This window comes from Carcharhinus amblyrhynchos, chromosome 13 (genome assembly GCF_965287045.1).
Source record: "Carcharhinus amblyrhynchos chromosome 13, sCarAmb.v2.hapA, whole genome shotgun sequence".
Lineage (NCBI taxonomy): Eukaryota > Metazoa > Chordata > Chondrichthyes > Carcharhiniformes > Carcharhinidae > Carcharhinus > Carcharhinus amblyrhynchos.
The window spans coordinates 50155095-50179921 of NC_137336.1; the positions used below are offsets into that span (position 1 = coordinate 50155095).

The following is a 24827-nucleotide window of genomic DNA, read 5'->3' on the forward strand; positions in this document are numbered from 1 at the left end:
GGTTCCTGAGATGAGGAGATGACCCATGATGAGAAGCTGAGTAAATTTGGCTTTATATCCTCTGAAATTTCAAAGGGAGGCAATCTCATTGAAACCTACAACGTTCTGAAGGGACGTGGTGGGGTAGATGCTAAAATAAATAATTCATCAGACTCAAAATATTAATTCTTTCTTTCTTCCCAGATGTTGCCAGACCCACTGAGTTTATCCGGCATTTTCTTTTCATTATGGGGCAGATGCTGATTGCCCAACCAATGGAAACGATCTAAAATATGGGGCAATCTAAAAACCAGGGGGCAATCATTTAGGACTGAGACGGGGAGAAATTTCTTTACTCAATGGCCTGTGAATCTTTGGAATTCTCCACCCCAGTGGGTTGTAGATGTTCTATCTTTGAATATGTTTAAGCAGGCTTGATATTGTTTCTTTATGAATCTATATTTTGGATTTAAACATGTTGCTTGACCTGGGAATTTGACCAGAATACAAGTGCACGGTCCATTTTGTTTCAGATTATATCCCATTTTCTAGGGTTCTTTCCTGCTCCTTGTTACTACAGAATATAACCTTTGCAAACTATAAACCACATTGGACAGAAACACTAGTGTCCCAGAACTAGAATGGCAACAGCAAAAAGAAAAAAAAACAAGTGCACTGTCCATAGAATTATGTATGCTCCCATTGTGTTCCTCAGAGCCACATGAGGTGGCCCTTTAAGAACCTGAAGCTGAAATCTCGCGCGATGAGAACTGACGATCGAGGCGCTGCGCATGCGTGCGTTCTTTTTTCGGCGGCGGCCATTGAAGCTGTAGAAGGAGGGTAAGGATTCTGTCAGTGATATCCATTAACATCCGAGTTTTACTTCCTCATCGTGACAAAGCCGTCTCAGCTACTGAGCTGGACAACGATTCGCTAGCCTTTTAAATCAATATTGTTAAGATGCGGGACAGGGGGCGACTTAAATCGGTGTAAAATGTAGAAACCGGTGGGGCCTACGCAGCGAGCGTCAGAGACAGGGTGGGGGATTCGAGGTACTCTGTCCCCAGTGTTACAGAGCTTTTGATAGGCATATAATTCACCTTGTTGTCCCCAGTGTTACATTTGGGACACTCCACTTTGCTGTCCTTAGTGTTACAGAGCTCCTAATTGGGACACAGCTCACCTTGATGTCTCCAGTGTCATAGCGCTCCTGATTGGGACACCATCCATGTTGTTGTCCCTAGTGTTACATTGGGGTAGTTTGCTACTGTCCTCAGTGTTACAGAGCTCCTGATTGGGGCATCGTCCACCTTACAGTCTCCAGTGTTACATTTGGAAATAGCCTACCTTACTGTCCTCAGTGTTACAGCACCCCTGATTGGGACACAGTCCACCTCGTCCCCAGTGTTATAGCACTCCTGTGTGGGATACAAATCACCTTGCTGTCCCTCTCCCTTCCCCAGTGTTTCAAAATTTCTGAGTGGCCAGAGTAAGATGGATTGTAAGCATTTTAACATCAGAGAGAGTAAGGTGGATTGGGACTCAGTGTCAGAGCTCTTGATTGGATCATAATCCGTCTTAGTTTATCCAATATTTCAGAACTCCAAGTATGATCGGATTCCTTTAACTCTCATGTTTGACAGTTAGCAGCAACTTTAACTTTTATGTTTGTTCTGTGTGCAGCCAGTATGAAGTTCAATCCCTTTGTAACATCTTCACGGAGGAAGAACCGCAAGAGGCACTTCAATGCTCCATCCCACATCCGCAGGAAAATTATGTCCTCTCCACTCTCTAAGGAGCTGAGGCAGAAGTACAATGTTCGCTCAATGCCCATACGCAAGGATGATGAGGTTCAGGTAAGTGAAGTGAACCCTGAATTTTATTCCATGAAAAGATAAAAGGAGTTGTGAATTATGATTGCATATATTAATATTGTTCAACTGATGTTCTATGTTTAATATCTTACATGTAGGTTGTCAGAGGACATTACAAGGGTCAGCAGATCGGTAAAGTTGTGCAAGTGTACAGAAAGAAATATGTAATCTATATTGAGCGTGTGCAACGTGAAAAAGCCAATGGCACTACAGTTCATGTTGGCATTCACCCCAGCAAGGTAGGAACTTCTTTGAAATCTAGGGTTTTGACTGGTTGATATCTGTTTTTTTTGGTGTAATTATATGCGAAGAAAAGTAACCAAGCACACATCCTGCTACAGAAGCAACATTTTATGTTAAGTTCTTAAAGAGAAATGTTGGTTTGTGCAGTTCAAACCATTTTAGCAGTGTATCTATATGTGAACGTGTAACCTCGGCAGATCCTTTGCAGTACAGAGGGAGTGCTGTGCTGACAGGTGCCAGCTTAATGAACAGACGTTGAATCGAGGCCTTAATAAAGAATTGTAAAAAGTAATTTTTTTTGGAGGAGAGCAGGGAAGTCCTTTCAATGTCCTAGCCAAAATTTATCCCTCAACCAACTCTACTGTCACTGGTGGTGGGACCTTGTGTGCATATTGGCTACTGTGCTTGTATATGATTCAAAGGTGACTGCACTTCAGAAATACTTGGATAATATGGGTCATCTGAAACTTAGCACTGTAATTTATAAAGATCTAAGAATATTAGATTTTGGTGCTCTAAAACTAGCATACAGCTTCATAGTTGTTCAAATGCTGCAGTTTAAACTAGTGGGTGACGAGGTTAGTTTGGATGAATTTAGTTGTGATCAAATTCTATCTAGAATATTAATTTAGTGCATATTCTCATGTGGAAATCAACAGTTGCAGCTTCTGAATCGTATTCCGTTTGGAGTCGTTATTGTTTACACTACTGAAATATCCACCTAAAGGTTACTTTGTAATCTTATAACAGACTAGGGGACATATGTTTGCCTTTTAATCACAGGTTAAGATTTTAGAGGCATAGGTAAACACAGGTATGGCACAGAAGGATGCCATTCAGCTCCTTAGTCCATACTAGTTATAATGCAATCCAATTAGCCCATTTCCAAAACTCAATTCCTGTAATTTTGTAAGTTTATTTTGCTCAAGAGTCAATTTCCTTCTATTTGTCTCCACTTCTGCCATCCTCTCAGGTGATGTGTTACAGGTCATTATCAGTTAATTGCAGCACAAAAAAGTTATTTATCATATTGCTAACCCTGAATATCTTGCCCAAAACTGAAACCTGACCATATATTCTTGTTCTGTCAGCTAATGGGAAATGCTTTTCCTTTCCTATGTTTTCTAAACCTGTTGCTATCTTGTACACCAATATTAGATATTCCCTCAACTTCCTTTGTCCCAAAGAGAACAACCCCAGCTTCTTGACCCTAACCTTGCATTTAACTTTCCTCACCCCAGAACTTCTGTGGTAAACACAGTAAGAAGTCTCTCAACGTCAGGTTAAAGTCCTACAGGTTTATTTTGTAGCAAAAGCCACTGGCTTTTGTCAGGCGAGTGGGATTTCAGTTCACACTTCGTTGTCACCTTCTTGGGGGCAATAAGGAATAGGCAACAGATGGTGGTGTGGTAGTATCTTACAGGCAGGGCAAAGAAATCCCACAGCTTACATGTCAAATCAAGACTTTGCAGTCCTGCCACACCTAGATATGATTGGCCCTGGACATTTTAAAGTGACTAAAATAACTTCATGAACATCAACATCATGATTAATGGCAGAGTGCAGAGGCTAAGACCTTAACAATCCCTCCTCCTGAGGTATCACCATCACAGAACCCAGTCAGTTTGCTTCACTCTAGGTTATATCAAGAGGTGGCTGAGCAAATATCCCTAGAAACATTCCAACTGTAACACTCAAGGTTTGTGCTCTCAAATAAATTATTTGTCTAGTCAAGCTGTTACATTGCAGTTACAATATTGGGATCAACCTGCCAAAGTAAAAGGCTGAAATTAAAACAGAAAAACTCAGCAAGTTGTAAGGCATTTTTGGAGAGGGGAAAAGAGTTGCTGTATCGAGTCCATATGACTCTTCAAGCACATTTATTAACATCCTGCTGTATCCTTTCCACAAAAAGGATGCATTCAGTCTAACTAATTATTGCCATGTTTTTTTCTAGATCATCAGCAGTGACTAAAGGTGTCTGACAGTGATACTCAGCAGCATTTAACAATGATATGCTCAATTTGGCTCACCTCTGCCAGAACCACAGCTCCAAATCTCATTATAGCATTGCAAAGGTCTTCCCTTGGTTAGAAGGCCAGCAGTCAGTGTTTGACAACATTAGCACATGATACAAGTTTATTTCACACAGTTAATGGCACAGTGCACTCACATGTGCAGCAAGGCTGGACCACCTTAGGCTCATCATTGGCATGCACATTCGCATCATGTAAGTTCTGAGTGGTATCCATTTCCAAAGAGAGCATGTCCACCCTTCCTTGACATCTCTTGTCTTTTGTGGAATCATCAATATCTTAGAGGTTTTGTAGAATTTTCCAAGGAGGTGACTTGGTATATAGATGAGGGCAGTGCAGTTGATGTCGTCTACATGGACTGCAGTAAGGCTTTTGACAAGGTGCTGCATGGGAGACTAGTCAAGAAGATAAGAGCCTATGGGATCCAGAGAAATTTGGATTGCCCTGGATTCCAAAATTGGTACGAAGCAGGGGAGGGTGATGTTAGAAGGTAGTTTTTGTGACAGGAACGTAACATAAGAAATAGGAGCAGGAGTAGGCCATCTAGCCCTTCAAACCTGCCCCACCATTCAATAAGATCATGGCTGATCTGAAGTGGATCAGTTCCACTTTCCTGCTTTCTCCCATAACCCTTAATTCCCTTGTCTATCAGAAATCTATCTACCCATGACTTAAATATATTCAACGAGGTAGCCTCCACCGCTTCAATGGGCAGAGAATTTCAGAGATTCACCACCCTTTTGAGTGAAGAAGTTCCTCCTCAACTCCATTCTAAACTGCCCCCCCGCCCCTTATTTTAAGGCTGTGCCCTCTTGTTCTGCTATCCTTTCTAAGCGGGAAGAATCTCTCTACCTCGACCTTATCTAGCCCCTTCATTATCTTGTAAGCCTCTATAAGATTCCCCCCCTCAGCCTTCTAAACTCTAACAAGTACAGACCCAGTCTATTCAATCTCTCTTCATAAGCTAACCCCCTCATCTCTGGTATTGGCCTGGTGAACCTTCTCTGTACCCCCTCCAAGGCCAATCTATCCTTTCACAAATGCAGGGACCAAAACTGCACACAGTACTCCAGTTGCAGCCTCACCAGTGCCCTGTACAGTTGCAGCAAGACCTCCCTGCTTTTATATTCTATCCCCCTCGCTATAAAGGCCAACATTTTTGATCACCTGCTGCACCTGCAGACTGGGTTTTTGCGATTCATGCACAAGGACCCCCAGGTCCCTCTGTACTGTAGCATGCTGCAGCTTTTCGCCCTTTAAATAATAATCCCTCCCACAAGGAAGCTTGTGTCCTGTGGTGGGTCCTTAGCTGTTTGTGGTTTACATTAATGATCTAAACACGAAAGATGTAATAAGTAAGTTTGCACTTGATTTGATAATTGTTGGTGTGGTAACTAGCAAGGAGAAGAGACTTGGGTTACAGAAGGACATAGACAAGATTACCAAATATTTTGCTTCTGTGTTCGCAACAGAAGATGCAATCAAAATTCTAGTCATGGTTATAAATCATGGAGGGGAGAAAGGAGCTTGGCAAAATTACAGTTGCTAGGGAAGTGAAACTGAGCAAACTGATGGAGCTGCGGGCTGACAAGTCGGTTGGTCCTGATGGACTTCACCCTAGGGTCTTAAGGGTGACTAGTAGATGTGGTGGTATTTTCCCAAAATTTGTTCGATTCTGGAAAGACCATTAGACGTAGGAGCAGGTGGAGCCATTCAACCCATCAGGTCTTCTCAATTAATGAGATCATGACTAATGTGTGATAATCCTCAACTCCATTTTTCTGCCTTTTCCCCATAACCATTGATTCCCTTACTGATTAAAAATCTATCTGTCTCTGCCTTGAACGTCTTTAATGACCCAGCCTCCACGGCCCTCTGTAGTAAAGAATTTGACAGATTCACTATTCTCTGAGAGAAGTAATTCTTCATCTCCATCTTAAATGGGTGACCCCCTTACTCTGAGGTTATGCCCTGTGGTCCTAAACTTTCCCACAAAGGAAAACAATCTGTCAGCATCTACCCTGTCTCGCCCCCTGAGAAGTCTGTATGTCTAAATAAGGTCATTCTTTTAAACTCCAATGAGTACAGGCCCAACCTACTCAACCTTTCCTCATAAAATCCCTCCAAACCCCAGGACCAACCTAATGAAGCTTCTCTGGATTCCCTCCAATGCCAGTATATCTTGCCTTGGGTAAGGGGACTAGAACTGTTCAGTCTTCCAGTATCATTTTTCTGGTGCCTTGTATAGTTTTAGTGAATCTATGTTTATACTTCATTCCCTTCTAAACAAAAGGCTAACATTCCATTAGCCTTCCATCAGACTAGAAAATAGCAAACAATTTGAAGAAGGGAGCAAGGCAAGAAACTATGGGTCAGTTAAATTGGAATATGTTATGGGGAAATTTTTGGAATCAATTATTAAAAAGGTTATAGCTGGGCATTTTAAAAAAACTCAAGGTAATTGGGAAGAGTCTGCATGGTTTTATGAAAGGGGAATTGTGTTTAACCAATTTACTAGCATTCCTTGAAGGAGTAACATGTACTGTGGATGGTTGGGAGTCTGTAGACGTACTATGTACTTGGATTTCCAGAAACATTTGATAAAGTGCCACATCGATGGTTATTATACAAAATAAAAGTTCATGGTGTAAAGGATTAACATATTAGCCTGGATTGAAGATTGGCTAACTGGCAGAAAACATTGTGTGCAGAAATAGGTCTTTGTCTGATTAGCAGGATGTTATAAATGGAGTCCCACAATGGTCTCTGCTGGGGGTTCAACTTTTTACAGTTTACGTCAATGACTTAGATAGGGGAGCGAAGGCATGGGGGATAAATTTTCAGGTGACATGAAAATAGGCAGGAAAGTGTGATTATGAAAAAGGCATACAAAATTTGCAGATGGATATGGATAGGTTGAAAGAATGGGCAAAAATCTGGCATGAAGTGTAATTGGGAAACCGTAAAGTTGTTCATTTTGCTGGAAAGAATTTTTAAAAAGACAGAATATAATTCAAATGGGGAACAATTGCAGAATGCCGAGGTGCAGAGCTGTCAACCTTTTACACTATTGTATTGAGGAATATCTCAAAAGGGACCTGGGTGATTGTAAAAGATGGTTGGTCTAGTTGCAGCTTAGGTGTCAGAAACTACAGCATGATATAGGTATCCCCTCTTGTAGGCACACAATGGGTAGAATGTAGCCTCAACAAACATTCTTCCAGTCAGCATTTGCTGGGCTACCTTGCAATATTTTAAAAGTTTCCAATTAAATCTAAACGTCCACAGGGTTTATATCAGTGCACAAGTTCTCTGAGTCTCATCCCACTTACAGGTTGGCATGCAGTCAGCAGCAGTTCTGTTTTCAACAAAAACCTGGGTGTTCTTGTGCATGCGAAAAGTTAGTATGCAGATATAGCATATGGTCAAGAAGACTAATTGTTTTCCTTTATTATGAGAGGAATTGAACATCAAAGTAAAGATGTTATGCTCAAGTTATAAAGAGCATAGATGAGACTACATCTCGAATGCTGTGTGCAGTTTTGGTCGTCTTATTTAAGGAGCAAAGTAAATGGAGGTGGTTCCAAATAGATTTATTAGATTGGTACTTGGAATGAGTGGGTTGTCTTATGAGGATAGGATTGAAAGGTTTGGCTTGTTTCCAGAGTTTAGAAGAGTGAGCGGTGATAGGATTGAAGTAAATGAGATTCCAAACACGGTTGACAAGGTAGATGTTGAAAGGATGTTTCCTCTTGTGGGCAAGTCCAGAACTACAGGGTGTTGTTTTAAAATTAGGGATTACATCTTACAGGACACAGATGAGAATTTTTTTCTGAGGGTTGTGCAGCTTCAGAACTCAAAAGGCGGTGGAAGCGGGATTACTAAATATTTTAAGGCAGAGACAGATTCTTGTTAGGCAAGATTATCAAGTATATTTGGAAATGTGGAACTCAGCACAAACAAATCAGCTGTGATTTTATTGATTGGGTAGCAGAGCATAGTCAAGGGGCTGAATTGCCTACTTCTGTTTTGTATGTAGTTCATTACTCAATGTCACTTGATAAGCATTTAGAAATCAAAACAAACCACGTAATTTGTTACTTAAGAAAGTGTTAGTTGTGTTGATATTAGATGGAGTAAATGTATATGGGGATCAGGAAGTATAATTGTAATCATGTATGAGTTTGTATTCCCTTAAGCCAGGATGATCCACATCATTGTGGGTTCCATGCAGAGCATGCAAGTACAAGAGCATGCAAAATAAATTGTACAATAGAGAGCCATGGAGTTTTAGGCATGGTGGAACAATGGAGAGCAAAACTTATGTGGGGCTATAGGAATATACTGTCCTTTAAAGGAGTATTAGATCCACCTGTCCCAAAATAATAACCAGACATAAGATATGGATCAGGAGACACTGTGGTGCAGGGCATTTTCGTATTGTGATAGAGAATGCTTAAAGAAAATTAAGTGCAGGTTTTTTGAATTTTGCGTCACTTTGATACAGTTGTTTTCCATGAGTCAATAAAGACATCCTTGAGTGAGAGAAATGTTTTTATATTTTATTGCTTTATTGGGTCATGTTATATTTTACCAGAAGAATTAATTGAGAGATAGAGACCATTTGATCTTTTAAGAAACAAGATAAATATTTATAAAAGAGAAGGCCTGTGGGGAAAGGGATAGAGTTTGATTTGCAATGCTGACAGGTGACACGGGAAGAATAGCTTCCTGTTGAGTAAACTTGTGTTTCTCTTGGTGTATTGGCCAACGTTCCTCATTCAGCCATGTGAACTGGCTGTTTTTTTCACTCAAGTTATGGCACTTGAAAATAATCTATTGTATTTATCTGGAGATGTCCCCTTTCCCCCAGTTATGTCATTTTTGGGGTTCAGTAATATTATTGTCATGATTAAAATTGCAATGATGTTTCTGTTCTGAAATGCTGGCTATTGATATTTCAGGTGAAAGGAATGCATACCCAAAATATTTTGACAATTTCTTCTTTAGAGTTGGCTGTGCTTCCTTTTTTTTGTGTGTTTCGTGCTGGTATATGAATTGGTCTATTTGCCATTATTGTACATATGAAGAATTTTCACCAATAAATTTGCGATCTCTTGCAGGTGGTGATTACTAGGCTAAAGCTGGACAAGGATCGCAAGAAGATCCTGGAACGCAAGGCCAAATCTCGCCAAGTTGGCAAAGATAAGGGCAAATATAAGGAAGAATCTGTTGAAAAAATGCAGGAGTAATTGAATGTTGGAACTTTATACTACTTTCAATAAAGATTCAAAAATTGCAACCTGGTTTATTTTTTACCAGAACTTTATTTTTCAGTTCTTACTTTCTTGTACAGTTATGGATTATATCTTTCAAACCTCTAAAATAAATGTGAGAAATCTACATCATAATTCCTATGCTTTGGAATTTTTCAGTGAAATAATGGGTTCAGCTTAAGATGGCATTCCTTTCAATTTTTCCTTTCTGTGGGAAAGCATCTTGCCATGTAGTTTCTGAAAACAATCACTGGATTGTAAATGTCAATCTTGTACCACTATATCATATAGCATTTGAATTTTTAAAAATCCGTTTATGGGGTGTGGACATTGTTGGAAGGGCCAGCATTTATTGAACATCTCTGATTGACTTTGAGAAGGTGGTAATGAGCTGCCTTCTTGAACCACAAACTTTATTTGAATGAACCATGTACCATTAAAACCCAGGCTCTGCTCTTAATTACAAACAATAATTTGGTATTCTGGGAAGGAGTTGTAACTAGAAACATACATAGAAAATAGAACCAGGAGTAGACCATTCAAATCCCTGAGTCTACTCTGCCATTCATTTTAATCATCACTGATCCTGTTTTTCTCCCATATCCCTTGATCCCCATTGCCCTAAGAGCTATATCTAATTCCTTCTTGAAATAACAAACGTTTTGGCCTCAACTACATTCTGTGGTAATGAATTCCACAGACTCACCACTGGATGAAGAAATTTCTCCTCACCTCAGTTCTGAAAGACTTGTCCCTTATTCTCAGTGAACCCTTGTGGACAGACCAACGCCCCACCCCCTACCCTCCATTAGAAACATTCTTTCTGAATATATCCTGTTTATTAGGATTGTGTAAGTGTCTGAGCTTCCTTCCCCTCATTCTTCCAAATTCCAATGAATACAATCCTAACTGACAGGCTCCAGCATATGCTACTCCTGCCATCTCAGGAATCAGTCTGGTAAATCTTCGCTGCACTCCCTTTAAAATAAGAATATCCTTCCTCTCATAAGAACAAGAAGAATGCATGTAACACTCCAGGTGTGGCTTCACTAAAGCTGTCCACAATTGCTGTAAAACATCCTTATTCCTATAGTCAAGTTCTCTCTGACAATTAAGGATTGAGAGGGGGATGAATTAGGCTAACAAACATAACCACTAACAACATTAACGTTAGAATGAACATTCTTGGGATAATGGGAATATAAACCAGCCAGGGCTATTGCCATGTAAGACAGCTCTGCGTTATTAACAAATATTTTTCATTTAAAACATGTATTTTGTATTTACAAGATGGATGTGTTTTGCTTTTGATGACATTTTGTGAAACTTTGATGTTTTTGACAAAATACAGGGAGAGGGAAGAAACAATAAATTCACTCAAAGCAGTAATGCTATCAGCAGTGGTAGGAAACAAAATGGCTACCAATGCTAGCCTTATGCAAAGGGTACAACTCCAACAGAAAACGCTGGTGATGAGCAGACGTGAAGAATTTCTCTAGGCCGGATGACAGTCACAGGGGTCCAATTCAGTGGGAATCATTCTCCCATTTCACTGTCCAGTATCCCATGGTAACATCCATAATTTAACAACAAATGAAATCCCATTAGGTCATGATGTGTATTATTGGTTGAAGTTAATGACGGGATGATTATTGACTGGTTTGTATTAATGTTTATTTGGCAATGCCCACTGGAAAAGTTGGCAGTATGATTTTGAGAATCTATAATTGCCTTCGCAGGGGCATTGTTCTTTAGACTGATATCCGGTTGTCCACATTCTATACTTTGAGTGCAGGGCTTCCTCATATCATTCTCCCATTCGATCATTTGATTAAATAAAGTCATGACTTCAACATCAGTGCACTGCATTTTTGAGTCTTTGTATTAGCTTTAGCAGTTACACGTAGCTTCAAGAGGAAGCCTCTATATACAATTTGATGCTGCAGAGCAAAGTGATGTCACTGGCTTCAGATGGCAGGACAGGACTACTAAGTGAGGGTGAGTATGTTTTTATATTGACCACCCCAATTAAAGAAGCCCCTGTCAGGCCATCAGGACCGTAACTAGAGTCACTCTGAGGTTGAGCGATCATTGTATGGTTGAGTTTTTGAGTAAAAAGTCTGACAACCCCAGGTTTTAGTCCAACCAATTTATTTGATAGTAAACTCACAAGCTTTTGAGGGGAATCCCTCTTCGTCAGGTGTCAGACTTTTTACTGTGTTTATCCCAGTCCAACGCCGGCACATCCACATCATGAGTTTTTGATGCAGATGGAGGTTGAGAAAGTAGGGTCCTGGGCCTGTGTCCTCTGCTTGAACAGAGGAGAGTACAATAAGATGAGAGAGGAATTGGCAAATGTAGATTGGGGGCGCAGATTGGTTGGTAGGACTACTGAGGAACAGTGGAGGATCTTTAAGGAGATCTTTTTCGGTGCTCAGCAGAAATATATTCCAATGGTAAAGAAGGATCATGGGAGAAGGGATAATCAGCCATGGTTATCGAGGGAAATAAAGGAGTATTAAAAGCTGATGCGTTTAGAGTGGCTAAAAGTAGTGGGCGAGTAGAAGATTGGGAGAGGTTTAAAAATCAACAAAGAATGACTAAGAGGTTGATAAAGGAAGGATAGACTATGAAGCTAAACTAGCACTAAATATAAAAAAGGACAGTAAGAGTTTTTACAAATATATAAAGAGGAGGAGGCTGGCTAGACTGAATGTTGGACCCTTAGAGGATGAGAGGGGGGATTTAGTGGTGGGAGATGAGGAAATGGCGGAGGCCTTCACAGAGGAGGACGCGAATAGTTTGCCGGATATTAAAGATAGAAGGATGGTAGGAGTTGAGGGCCTGAATGCGATTACTGTCACTAGAGAGGTAGTGCTTGATCGACTAGCAGGACTGATGGTGGACAAGTCCCCAGGACCGGATGGAATGCATCCCAGGGTTCTGAAGGCAATGGCAGAGGTGATAGTGGATGCCTTAGTGATTATTTTCCAAACTTCGCTGGATTCCGGGGAAGTGCCGGAAGATTGGAAAATGGCTAATGTTATGCCGCTGTTTAAAAAAGGTAGCAGGCAAAAGGCAGGGAATTGTAGGCCGGTTAGTTTAACGTCTGTTGTTGGAAAAATGCTGGAATCCGTCATCAAAGAAGAAACAGCGAGGCACCTAGAGAAGAATTGTTTGATTGAGCAGACGCAGCATGGATTCGTTCAGGGGAAGTCGTGTTTGACAAATTTATTGGAATTCTATGAGGATGTGACTAATGCGATAGACAGAGGGGAACCGGTGGATATGGTGTTTCTCGATTTTCAGAAGGCGTTTGATAAGGTGCTGCACAAAAGGTTGCTTCAGAAGGTTAGGGGGCATGGAGTCGGGGGTAAGGTGTTAGCGTGGATAGAGGATTGGCTGTCTAATAGGAGGCAGAGAGTGGGTGCTATCAATGGGTGCTATTCTGATTGGCGGTTGGTGACTAGTGGAGTGCCGCAGGGATCAGTGCTGGGGCCTCAGCTATTTACCATTTATATAGATGATCTGGAGGAGGGGGCTGAGTGTAGGGTGTCGAAATTTGCTGATGACACAGAGATGAGTGGAAAAGCAAATTGTGCGGAGGGTGTGGAAAGTCTGCGGAGGGATCTGGATAGGCTGAGTGAGTGGGCAAGGACCTGGCAGATGGAGTACAATGTTAGCAAGTGTGAAGTTATCCACTTTGGCAGGAATAATAGTAGGAGGGATTACTATTTAAAGGGCGAAAACCTGCATCATGCTACGGTGCAGAGGGACCTGGGGATCCTTGTGCATGAGTCGCAAAAACCCAGTCTGCAGATGCAGCAGGTGATCAAGAAGGCGAATGGGATGCTGGCCTTTATAGCGAGGGGGATAGAATATAAAAGCAGGGAGGTCTTGCTGCGACTGTACAGGGCACTGGTGAGGCCGCAGCTGGAGTACTGTGTGCAGTTTTGGTTGCCACACTTGTGCAAGGATATATTGGCCTTGGAGGGAGTGCAGAGGAGGTTCACTAGGCTGATACCGGAGATGAGGGGGTTGGACTATGAAGAGAGATTAAATAGACTGTGTCTGTACTCGTTGGAGTTTAGAAGGATGAGGGGGGATCTTATAGAGACGTATAAGATAATGAAGGGGATGGATAGGGTAGAGGTAGAGAGATTCTTCCCGCTCAGAAAGGACAGTAGGACTAGAGGGCACAGCCTCAAAATAAGGAGGGGGGGGCAGTTTAGAACGGAGTTGAGGAGGAACTTCTTCACTCAAAGGGTGGTGAATCTCTGGAATTCTCTGCCCATTGAAGTGGTGGAGGCTACCTCGCTAAATATATTTAAGTCACGGGTAGATAGGTTTTTGGTAGGCAAGGGAATTAAGGGTTATGGGGAGAAAGCGGGAAAGTGGAACTGAGCCACTTCAGATCAGCCATGATCTTATTGAATGGCGGGGCAGGCTCGAAGGGCTAGATGGCCTACTCCTGCTCCTACTTCTTATGTTCTCATGTTCTTATGGGTTGTGGGGCATAGTGTTACTGAAGACTGGAGAAGACAAGAGGAGATTGGGATGCTTAATATGGAGGACCAGGGGTAAAAAAGACCCTGGATCAGTCCGGCGGCAGAGCCAGAGAGAGCCGTGTCCACAGGGGGCCACACATCGGGTGATGAGACTCCAAAAAAGTGAGGGAGCAGCACCATTGGGAGATGAGTCTCCAAAAAAGAGAGGAAGCAGCACCATTAGATGACAAGCCTCCAATGAGAGAGAAAACAGCACCATCAGGTGATGAGACTCTAACAAAAAGTCACAACGGGGAGGTTGTGCCAAGGGGTGTTAAAACTAAAAAAGAAAATGAGAAGTCGCCAAGGAGAGGGGGCGGGTGGTAATGTGGGTGGCAGGAGAGCAATGAGAGTCCTGAGTGGGCTTAGAGCAGGACTCAAGGGGTTAACAGAGAGAGAGAGAGAGAGAGAGAGAGTCAAACAGGCTGTAATCTGGCAGCCTGTGGAGAGGAGAGAGCTAGACGTTAGAAAAAAATCCAGTGAGAAATTCTTAGAGAGGAAAGTAAGGGGTTAAAAAATAACGAAGGGGCAGCCAGTGCTCCGAAAGCTAGTAGCTTTTGCTTCCAAATAAACCTGTTGGACTTTAACCTGGTATTGTGAGACTTACTGTGTTTACCCCAGTCCAACGCCAGCATCTCCACATCTTAAAAAATAAGAGTCTAGTTTGGAAAGAGAGAGCGATAGGCAGGCTGTGGGTGAGAGCGAGAGCATTCTTGTGTGGGTGCTTGGGAATTGCAGGTGACAGCAGAATTAAGACTAATGCAGACACTTTAAAAATCAAAGTAATATACTAAAGTCTTGAATTACTCATTTTTGGGACTGATCAATGGCCAAATCAGTCTTTAAAAGACGATAAGAATTTGACAGGGATTTGGGCTCCTTGTGTCTGCATTAGTCTAAAAATGGCAAAATGTTGTATCTGAAAATTTGCAAGCAGGTGAAGAAAGTGTGATAGTCTTTAGCAGGTATGGTTGAGAATTGGGATATTTAAAAGTGATAAATCTTGTTTTGAATTAATCATAACAATGGAAAGATAGGGATTCATCTTTGTTTCAGGAATTCAGGGTTTTAATATTATGACGTTCAGCTGAGAAAATGTACTATACCCAATTTTGAAACAAGTAGAGAGTTAACCCATTCTGTCCCACACAGAATGGTTCTTTAAGATATTGTGATAGCTTTCAAATAATAAAATCATTAGCTTAAATCAAAATATAGCAGAGGGGAGAGAGAGCATTCAGGCATTTAGTGAAGTGTTACATAATGTAGAATGGAAGTGAGTTTAATGATTGGCAGATTGATGATAAGAAAGAGGTGAAAGAAATGATCCAATGGAATAAGTGAACACTTAAAAGAAAGGAACAATAAGCGAGGTACAGATGAGATGTGGAAAGTGAACAGGATAATTGAAGAGACATTATGGAAGAGATGATGATAGACAGAGTAGGACAGGATTAAAGGTGGAATTCATTTGGTGAATACAGAGAACAACAATGGTAATAAAAAGAGATAATTAGAGGGATTTTAAGAAGTAAAACACAGTTTAGATAATAGCCATGGATGAAGGAACAAGCTTTTAAAAAAGAGATAAAATAGACATTAATGGACAACTGAAAGCTCACAACATTGTGTTCATTTAGCGGGGACATACCTAGCATGAACATCAGGAATTTACTTCAGGCAGCTCACAGTTCCTTAGAAGCTGCAGTAATAAAAATACAGGCCCATCAGATCATTTCTACTCAAGTTCAAGAACAAAACATTACAGCAGATAAGGCAGCTAAAAACTTATTAGAATAGAATTTGGAAGAAATCCAAACAGCAAACGTGGCAGCAGCTTAAGCCAGGGAAGTCACAGATATTGATGTGAAACAGATACAGGAGCAGGTGGCAGAGGAAGAGAAACAGTAATAGGAATAAACATGGAGGACAGCGAGGTCAAGACGGCATGTGGAGAAGGGAAGGTAGAATAATAGCCCCAGAATATTACAACAGACTTCACTGGAGGGAGTGCATGCACTCTTGTGGAATCAGGTTGTCCCTGCAAGGTCAAGATGGGTAATCAACCATGGCCTAAAAGGACGATGAGAAAAGTTACAGATGGATTTTCCAGGGCCCTTACCCAGAGTGCATTGGGCAGCATGGTCTGTGCAGACTTGGAGGGTCAAATTTCCTGCGCTGTAATTTTCTTTGTTCTTTGTAAAGAAAGACTTATGCCTAGTCATTATTGATCAGTTTACCCAGTGGGTAGAGGCATTCCCATGCAAAGATGCTACAGCCAAACAGTGGTTTTGATATCAGAAAATGAGATAATACCCAAGTGGGTACGCCTCTTCAGTTAGACTCAGACCAGGGAAACCATTTTACAGGGAAAGCTTTAAAAGAAGCCTATGGAATATTGGAATAAAGCAAATATTTCATGCTAGAGTTCAGGAATGGTAGAATGGATGAACAGGATGTTAAAGAACAGTCTAGCCAAGGCTACTTTACAGAAAGGAAAGAATTGGGTGCGGGCTTTGCCTGCAATATTGTTACGACAAAGAGTTACTCCTTCTCAAGGAACAGGGTTAATCCCTTTGTGACTGATGACAAGAAGAGCAATGCAACTCCCACAGGATGCAATATCAGGTGGGGGAGAACTTAAAATTAGCCGAAGTGCAGTGTTTCAGCACATGAGAGAATTAATTGACCATTTACATTCTCTTAAAACATAGATGGTTACCTTAACCAGCACGGAGACTGGACGAAACTAGCAGAGCAGAACACTCCTAAGTTACATACACCAGGGGATAAGGTAATGGTGAAACTTATGACAGACACGAAAAGACTAGGGGTCAATTGGGGAGGTCATCAATGTAATCATTGCAGGACAAACATGTGCCCTTATTGATGAGAAACCCAGGCTGCAACACTGGACTCAGTTAAAACCTTATCTCAATAAATAATCCTGAAGGGGATCGCCCCAGTGGATTTATAATCCTACTGAACTGGGGGTAATAATGGCTCTTGTAGTAGCTTGAGAACCATGCTGGAGTAATTTGAATTTGTAGATTAGCAAATTGGTTAAATTGGATAATACTGCAATATAATCAGGGTAGTATCAGAGGGAAAGAGATAGGAATGATTGAATTGATAAGGAACTAACTTAATGTCGCGCAGCATCAGACTTATGTTTTATAGAGTTGTGAGAGAGAGCTCTTGAAAAAAGACAAACCATGCCCAAGTCCACATCCCAGCGGCAGGTCAATGGGACTGATGACAAGAAGACCACATCGAATGTGTTGTCATTGTAATATGGGATATAATTGAATTTTGCTTGTTTAACATTGACCAGCGATCGAAACGTGCGTAAAGGGAAAATCATGGCATTTTTTATAATGAATGTGTACGTTTCCATTTTTCTTCTAGTATTGAATATGCAGATATTGGCTCAAATAAAACCAGCATCTAAGATCATTCAGCATCTTCATCAGGAAACACAGGTTAATAATTGTATTTGGCACACACACACAAGGACATTACGTATCAGGATTTTTAAGTAAGGGAGTAGTTTCACAACAGTGAAGCCTGTGCAGGAAGGCTAACTGCACATAGAGGTACACATATTTATAAATCAATAGGATCAGTTCCTAGCCTAGATTTAAAGCAGCATCTACACCGAGAGAAATCTATCGCACAGAGAAGTTAGGAAATGTTGGGAAAAACTTAGGGGTTAACAGAAGTGATTCTACAGTAAGCCCAAGGAGAATACTATGCCTGAAGCCACCCAGTCATGACCAGTCATGGAATACATTGTATTGCTTTAGTGAACCATAATATTCAACTTAAAAATGGTACATTGGGTTCGTGGAGATACAGCCTCCGCTTGGCTCCCTGTTGGATGGAAGGGATCTTGTTACCCTAAAGAAACTTCCGTACATGTATAAACACCCTCATCTGCCAAGATGCTGGTGAGATATGACAGAAAGAGAATGGCTTTCGACATAATATTTACCCAATATGGAGTGGTTACAACAATGTGAGAGATAATTGTGTGCTCTATTGGGAACAAGTTGCCAATACAGAAGTTGCCCTCACAATGATCAACGGTGAGATGGTTGCCAAACATACAGAGGGGTTATAATGGCACTGGCTTGCATCTTGGCAGGAAGGGGAGAGACATATGCAGTAATTAGATCAGTGTGTTGCACTTACATACCAGACAATTCAGCAAACATAACTAATCTGGTTGTACACATTAAGTAGGTGGTGGGGAAACTTAAAGACCCTGAACCATTCATCTTGGATGGTTGTCTCTCGGGCTGGTTAGGCTCTTTGGGAACATCACCCTTGGAAGGGATTTATTATTTTCATTGTGATCCCAGTGTTAATAGTAATTGTATAACTGATCAAATATGGAAGTGCACAACTTTCTAAGTTCACAGAAGGAACAACATTTGTGACGGCAGGTCGGGTAAAGAAGAGAATCTGAAAGTCAAAATACTTAGTAAGGACTAAGGTTAGTTACTTAGATACATCAATTTAATGGCCTTAGCTGGTCCTTGGCCAATGGCCAAAAGGGGGGACTGATGTAGTGGGGGGGGGGGTTGCGATTTAGGTAATAAACACATAACCGTAGATTTAGGAACACTAACACAACACTAACTTTAGAATGAATGATCTTGGATTATGGGAGTGTAAATCAGCCAGGGCTGTGGCCTGTCTAATAAGAGCCTTGCAATAATTAACAAATATTTCTCATTTAAAACATGGACTTTGTAGTTAGTTTTTGTTTTTGATTACATTTTGTGAAACTTCAATCGGGAACAAAATACGGGGAGAGGGAAGAAACAGTAGATTCACTGAAAGCAGTAATGTTATCAGCAGTGGTCGGGAAAAAGACTACCAATGCTAGCCTTAGAGACAGAGTCAGCCAACTCTGAGAAATAAGGCAGGTGGTGGGCAGACAAGAAGAAATTTCTCAGGGTTGGATGGGTTCAATTCAGTGGGAATCATTCTCCCACTTCACTGTCCAGCGTCCCATATTGCTGGTCAATGGAAGGGAGGTACTGTCCATAATTTAATAACAAATGAAGTCCCACTAGGTCATGATGTGTATTGTTATTGGCTGGAGTTAATGACAGGATGATTATTGACTGATTTGTATTAATGTTCACTGGATAATGCCCACTGGAAAGGTAGGCAATATGATTTTGGGAATCTATAATTGCCTTCACAAGGGCATTGTTCTTCAGACTGATATCCAGCTTCCCACATTCTATTACCTTGAGCGCAGGGCTCTCTCATATCATTCATCCATTCAGTTAAAGTCACCAGTGCAGTGAGGAGGCGATAAATCAGAAATGTCATTTTCAGCAGATTCTTCACTGCTTACACATGTCACTCTGCTGCTTCAACATTAGTGCACTGCATTGTGAGTCTTTATATTAGCTTTAGTAACTATACATAGCCTCAAGAGGAAGCCCCCATCTACAAGAGGGTAGCATTTGAATTGAATAGTTTATAAGCAATGCATAAATTATTGAAGGATTAAATTAAAATTTGTGATAGATGAGACTCAATCATGCAAGGCACATACATCCCTGATTTTAATCACTCCACCACTGGCAGTTATGTCTTAAGATGCCTAAGCTCTCGAATCTGTCCCTAAACCTCTCTGTATCAGTGCCTCCCTTTCCTCATTTTGGAGACTTCCCAAAACTCTCTCTACCCCCTTGAGATGTTCCTTAAAACCTACTTTCAGCTTTTGGCCTTCTTTCCAGATTTTTCCTGTGGCCTGTTGTCAATAGATGAACATAAACACTGGTTCAGTGCTTCAGAATGTTTTACTGTACATCGTAGATAGTATTTTTCCATATGACTTAATTCAGATTTACTTTTTAATGGCATTTGGTAAACAAACCAATCTAATCACAAGGACAGGGAAGTAAGCTATCCATTTACCCATAATAGTCATCAGTGGCATACTTAAAAATGACTGATACATCACTTGGGGTTTGCATTGCCAACTTGTAAGTGATTCCTTTTAAGATAAAATCTGATGTATAAATCTTGTTCAATGAATATGATCAAAATGTATACTTTGTTAACTGTTTTTTAATTTTAAAACAGCAAGATCTCTTCAGTTAACTAGCCTGAACTAAGGCTGAGAAAGACAGCAGTATGTTGTTAATGAAGTGTTAAATTAGGCACAGTTTCTGTGCTGGTTTGGTGTACACTAAGGACTAATGAAATGTGCAGTTAAGGGTTAGATTGGGCACAATTGTGATGTCTTGCACAATTAGTAATATGCCATCCACTGTGAATTATATCTTGTAAAAATGGCAAGGTAGATTTTGACTGAACTAAAAACGTAGCCTACATGTGTCTCAGCATCTTCTGAACATATTGACTTCATGTTTGCAATGATAGCCAAAAGTGGACAGATTGCACATTTAGGGGGTGAGGTGGGCATAATTACATGTAACGGCTACCATTAGATCTAAAATGCCACTGATTTTAACTTGATATAACATATTCTGCACTTAAGGCCAATAAAAAATATTATGGCAAGATTGTTTAAAATTTAACAGTTTTCCAATTGCATACAATTGGGGGAGCTGGGCTAAAACAAAATTACTATTTAACCAGTGCAGTGAGGAGGTGATAATCAGAAATGTCATTTTCAGCAGATTCTTCATTACTTACACGTCACTCTGCTGCTCAATAATCTTTTGTTATTTGCAATACCCACCAATTTTAATTATTCTGCGAACATGTCTGCTGGCATTCATTCTGCGCCCTCTTGTAAACCAAGTACATGTGATACCACTTGTCCAATAGAAATTGCTGACTAGCTGCAGCATCAAGAGTGGCATGACAGTTAGAACTGCTTCCATGCAGTGCCAGGGACCCAGGTTCAATTTTGGGCTTAGGTGACTGTGGGTTTCCTACAGCTGCTCCGATTTCCTTCCACAGTCTAAAGCTGTGCAGAATAGGTGGATTGGTCATGCTAAATTGCCCCCTAGTGTCCAAAGATATCTAGGTTATTGGGATAAATGTGTGGGGTTATGGGGATAGGGTACAAGATGGGTCTGAGTAAAATGCTCTGTCATAGTTGGTGCACTCAATGGGCCGAATGGCCTGCTGTACTGTAGGAATTTTATGATTGCTGTTTTCACCACATGTACTAATTTGAACAGCAATGCCTTACACATGCTGTAGATAGATGTACTTAGTGTCCACTTAAACATGACCGTCATTCAATGCAAAACTTATTCAGCCTCACCAACCTTTGAAATTCTGACACAAATTTATTTGACACAGAGCCACTATGAAGTTTTTGTTCCATCAGTTACAGTACTTCAATCTTATTAGTGACGGCACACTAATGACCACAAGATGTGCTAAAGAGTGCAATCGATAATCAAAAAATAAATACAGGCTTTTTGTCTTGCCATTTTATCAACATGTATAAATGTTGATCACATTCACTATTCATTTTTTACTAACCAAAATTGGAGTTAGTCACATTTGGATTCTCAATTAGCCAGATGTGACAAGTAGTTAATATACTGGACAACATTGATAGCAAAGGAAGAGCTAGCATTACTTCAGCAAAACTGAACTCTATACAAAAAAATGTATTTTTTTAATTTAGATCTGTCATTTTCACAAGTATACTGTCAGGCAGGCGTTAGCTACGAAGAATTTTAAGTGTCTAAACCTTTATTTTCTGAAACGTGAACATGAGCTGGTTCCTCTAAATGTTCGATATCGCTGTCTGAATTCTCCTGAGATTTGTCTCGGTGGACCATTTTGTAAACTACCTTTGTTGATCCTTGGCGAGAGGGCGAACGACTCAATGGCTTTAGTGTTGTTAGTTCATCTTCAGTGAGGAGTGGCGACACAAGTCCATCTAAGCCACCGGAGGGTGATCTCCGGGGAGATCTGCGTCTGCTGATCACAAAAGTCCCACCCATGTGTTCCTCTTTCCGTACAGCCTCCACTTGCTTGTGATGGGAACTATTTATCCCAGTGCCCATGGTGGTTTGGGGTTTGCGGTGAATGTCTTTCCCAAATCCTAAATCATCCTCATCCGTGTTCTCATCATCTGCTTCAATCACGCCCTCGTAATTATCTCCCAACTGAGATAGGTTCTGGGAACGTTTCTGAGCGAAACTATCAGTTTCGCGGCGAGATAATGAATGGCAGAGGAAGCACAATCGCTCCCTCTTTGACTCACTTCTCCCGTATCTGGTTCCTTTGCCCTTTTTTAACAAACGCGAGTTTCCTGCATCATCACCAGCATTTGATAGTTGCAGGAGTTGCGCGAACGTTGCATAATCTGTGGAAAGGTCTGAAACAGAACGGAAAACTTGCTGGTAGTCCAGATATGAAGTATGCTTGACTAGTCTCTCTGACAGAGTTTTGGCTGTTAACAGCGTCTGCTCAGCATTATCAGTCACATCGCTCGCGTAAGATAGCACCTCCTCGGAATATTTAAAAGCAAGCTGTGCTTTTCTCTCACTCTCTCTTGCTTTTTGAGCTGTTTTGGCTGCTGTCGTAACTAAGTCAACCAGAGCTCGGATCAGGCTCTCCTCACTCTGGGGCGAGAAGGAACTGGTGCTAGCACTCGCCTCGGGTTTAGCCCCTGCTGGTTCCTTGTGTGCCTTCAGAGATCCCTGGGATAAGGGGTGGACTTGATTCTTATCTTCCACCTCCATCTCAATACTGAACGTGAAAATTCTAGCTGTTAGTCATTGATGCAGTATAATATGATGTGAACTACAGTATTATGATGTAGGCATGATGTAACAGAAAGGAGTAGGACATAAAAAATGGAACATCCAAAAACATAATGGCAGCATATAAAAATTAGAATACTTATGAGTGATTTTTTTTCACAATAGGATGATAATATAAAAATTTAATACCTTTAAATAGAAGTTACCTTCAATTTTACAATGTAGTATCAGGTCTTTGGATGTTACATATAGGAAAGTTCTTATGCCAACTTACTTTACTGAAGATGCTGATTTCACCCACATAGGTGGATGTCTCTAAGAGCACTGGAAATCATGGGGGTACAGTGGGATGGGAATTCACCTTTTGCCAACATTAAGTGTACTGAAAGGGTGCCAGAGTTAGAGTCATAAAGGTTTACAGCACGGAAACAGGCCCTTCAGCCCAACTTGTCCATGCCACCCTTTTTTTTAAACCCCTAACCTAATCCCAATTGCCCGCATTTGGCCCATATCCCTCTATACTCATCATACCCATGTAACTATCTAAACGCTTTTTAAAAGATAAAATTGTACTCGCCTCTACTACTACCTCTGGCAGCTTGTTCCAAACACTCACCACCCTCTGTGTGAAAAAATTGCCCCTCTGGACACTTTTGTATCCTTCCCTCTCATCTTAAACCTATGCCCTCTAGTTTTAAACTCCCCAGCTTTGGGAAAAGATATTGACTATCTATCTTGTCTATGCCCCTGATTATTTTATGGACCTCTATAAGGTCAAACCTCAGCCTCCTATGCTCGAGAAAAAAGTCCCAGTCTATCCAGCCTCTCTTTATAACTCAATCCATCAAGTCCCGGTAGCATCCTAGTAAATCTTATCTGCACTCTATCTAGTTTAATAATATCCTTTCTATAATAGGGTGACCAGAATTGCACACAGTATTCCCGGTGTGGCCTTACCAGTGCCTTGTCCAACTCCTGTATTCAGTGTTCTGACCGATGAAACCAAGCATGCTGAATGCCTTCTTCACCACTCTGTCCACCTGTGACTTCACTTTCAAGGAGCTATGAACATATACCCCTCAATCTCTTTGTTCTGTAACTCTCCCCAGTGCCCTACCTTTAACTGAGTAAGTCCTGCCCTGGTTCAATCTACCAAAATGCACCACTTCACACTTGTCCAAATTAAACTCCACCTGCCATTCGTCAGCCCACTGGCCCAATTGATCAAGACCCGTTGCAATTGGAGATAACTTTGTTTACTGTCCACTATGCCACCAATCTTGGTATCATCTGCAAACTTACTAACTACGCCCCTTAAATTCTCATCCAAATCATTTACATAAATGACAAATAACTGTGGGCCCAGTACTGATCCCTGAGGCACTCTGCTGGTCACATGCCTCCAGTTTGAAAAACAACTCTCTACAACCACCCTCTGGCTTCTGTCAAGCAGCCAACTTTGTATCCAATTAGATACCTCATCCTGGATCCTGTGAGATTTAACTTTATGTAACAACCTACCATGCAGTATCTTGTCAAAGGCCTTGCTAAAGTCCATCAACTGCACTGCCCTCATCTACCTTCTTGCCTACCCCTTCAAAAAACTCAATTAAATTTGTGAGACATGATTTTCCACTCATAAAGCCATGCAGACTGTTCCCAATCAGTCCTTGCATCTCTAAATGCCTGTAGATCTGTCTCTCAATCACTGCAGATATGAGGCTCACTGGCCTACAGTTCCCAGGCTTTTCCCTACAGCCCTTTTTTAAACAAAGGCACAACATTTGCCACTCTCCAATCTTCACGACATCAGGTGTTGGGATCAAGAGCAGAACAAGAAGGATTTTTCAGGATCTGGCAATATTGATGCATTTCTGCACTGAGGAAGAATATCAGCTACTGCAATTTGGGATAGAGTGATCTGACATCCAGTGTGACTGAAGAGGAATTGTTAGTAGATGAAGGAACAATTGCCTAGTAGTGTTGAGGGGAACAACATCTAACAGCATTGTAGAAGAGAAAATGGAAATCTTTGGCTCTCTTTAAAAATACAGGTTCCAACTCCCAATAAGCATTAGCCCATCAGCCCAATCAACCTATCCTATTTTGCAACATACACCCCCATCAAAAGTTATGAACGAACCTT

The 24827-nt window shown here is 41.1% G+C and overlaps 1 protein-coding gene across 1 annotated transcript; it reads left to right on the top strand.

The window, feature by feature from the left end:
• The first annotated feature begins 740 nt into the window (after window positions 1-740).
• Window positions 741-9438, top strand: rpl26 (ribosomal protein L26). The gene is made up of 4 exons (XM_080201668.1): window positions 741-819; window positions 1663-1835; window positions 1952-2092; window positions 9256-9438. Exons 2-4 carry the CDS (start codon window positions 1668-1670, stop codon window positions 9382-9384), a joined length of 438 nt encoding a protein of 145 aa, XP_080057794.1. The 5' UTR covers window positions 741-819; window positions 1663-1667; the 3' UTR covers window positions 9385-9438.
• The last annotated feature ends 15389 nt before the right edge of the window (window positions 9439-24827 follow it).

Coding starts and splice junctions, on each gene's coding strand:
- rpl26 (XM_080201668.1), top strand. CDS start 1,668: ATGAAGTTCAATCCCTTTGTAACATCTTCACGGAGGAAGAACCGCAAG. Junction 1,836..1,951: donor GCAAGGATGATGAGGTTCAG/GTAAGTGAAGTG, acceptor TCTTACATGTAG/GTTGTCAGAGGACATTACAA. Junction 2,093..9,255: donor TTGGCATTCACCCCAGCAAG/GTAGGAACTTCT, acceptor GATCTCTTGCAG/GTGGTGATTACTAGGCTAAA.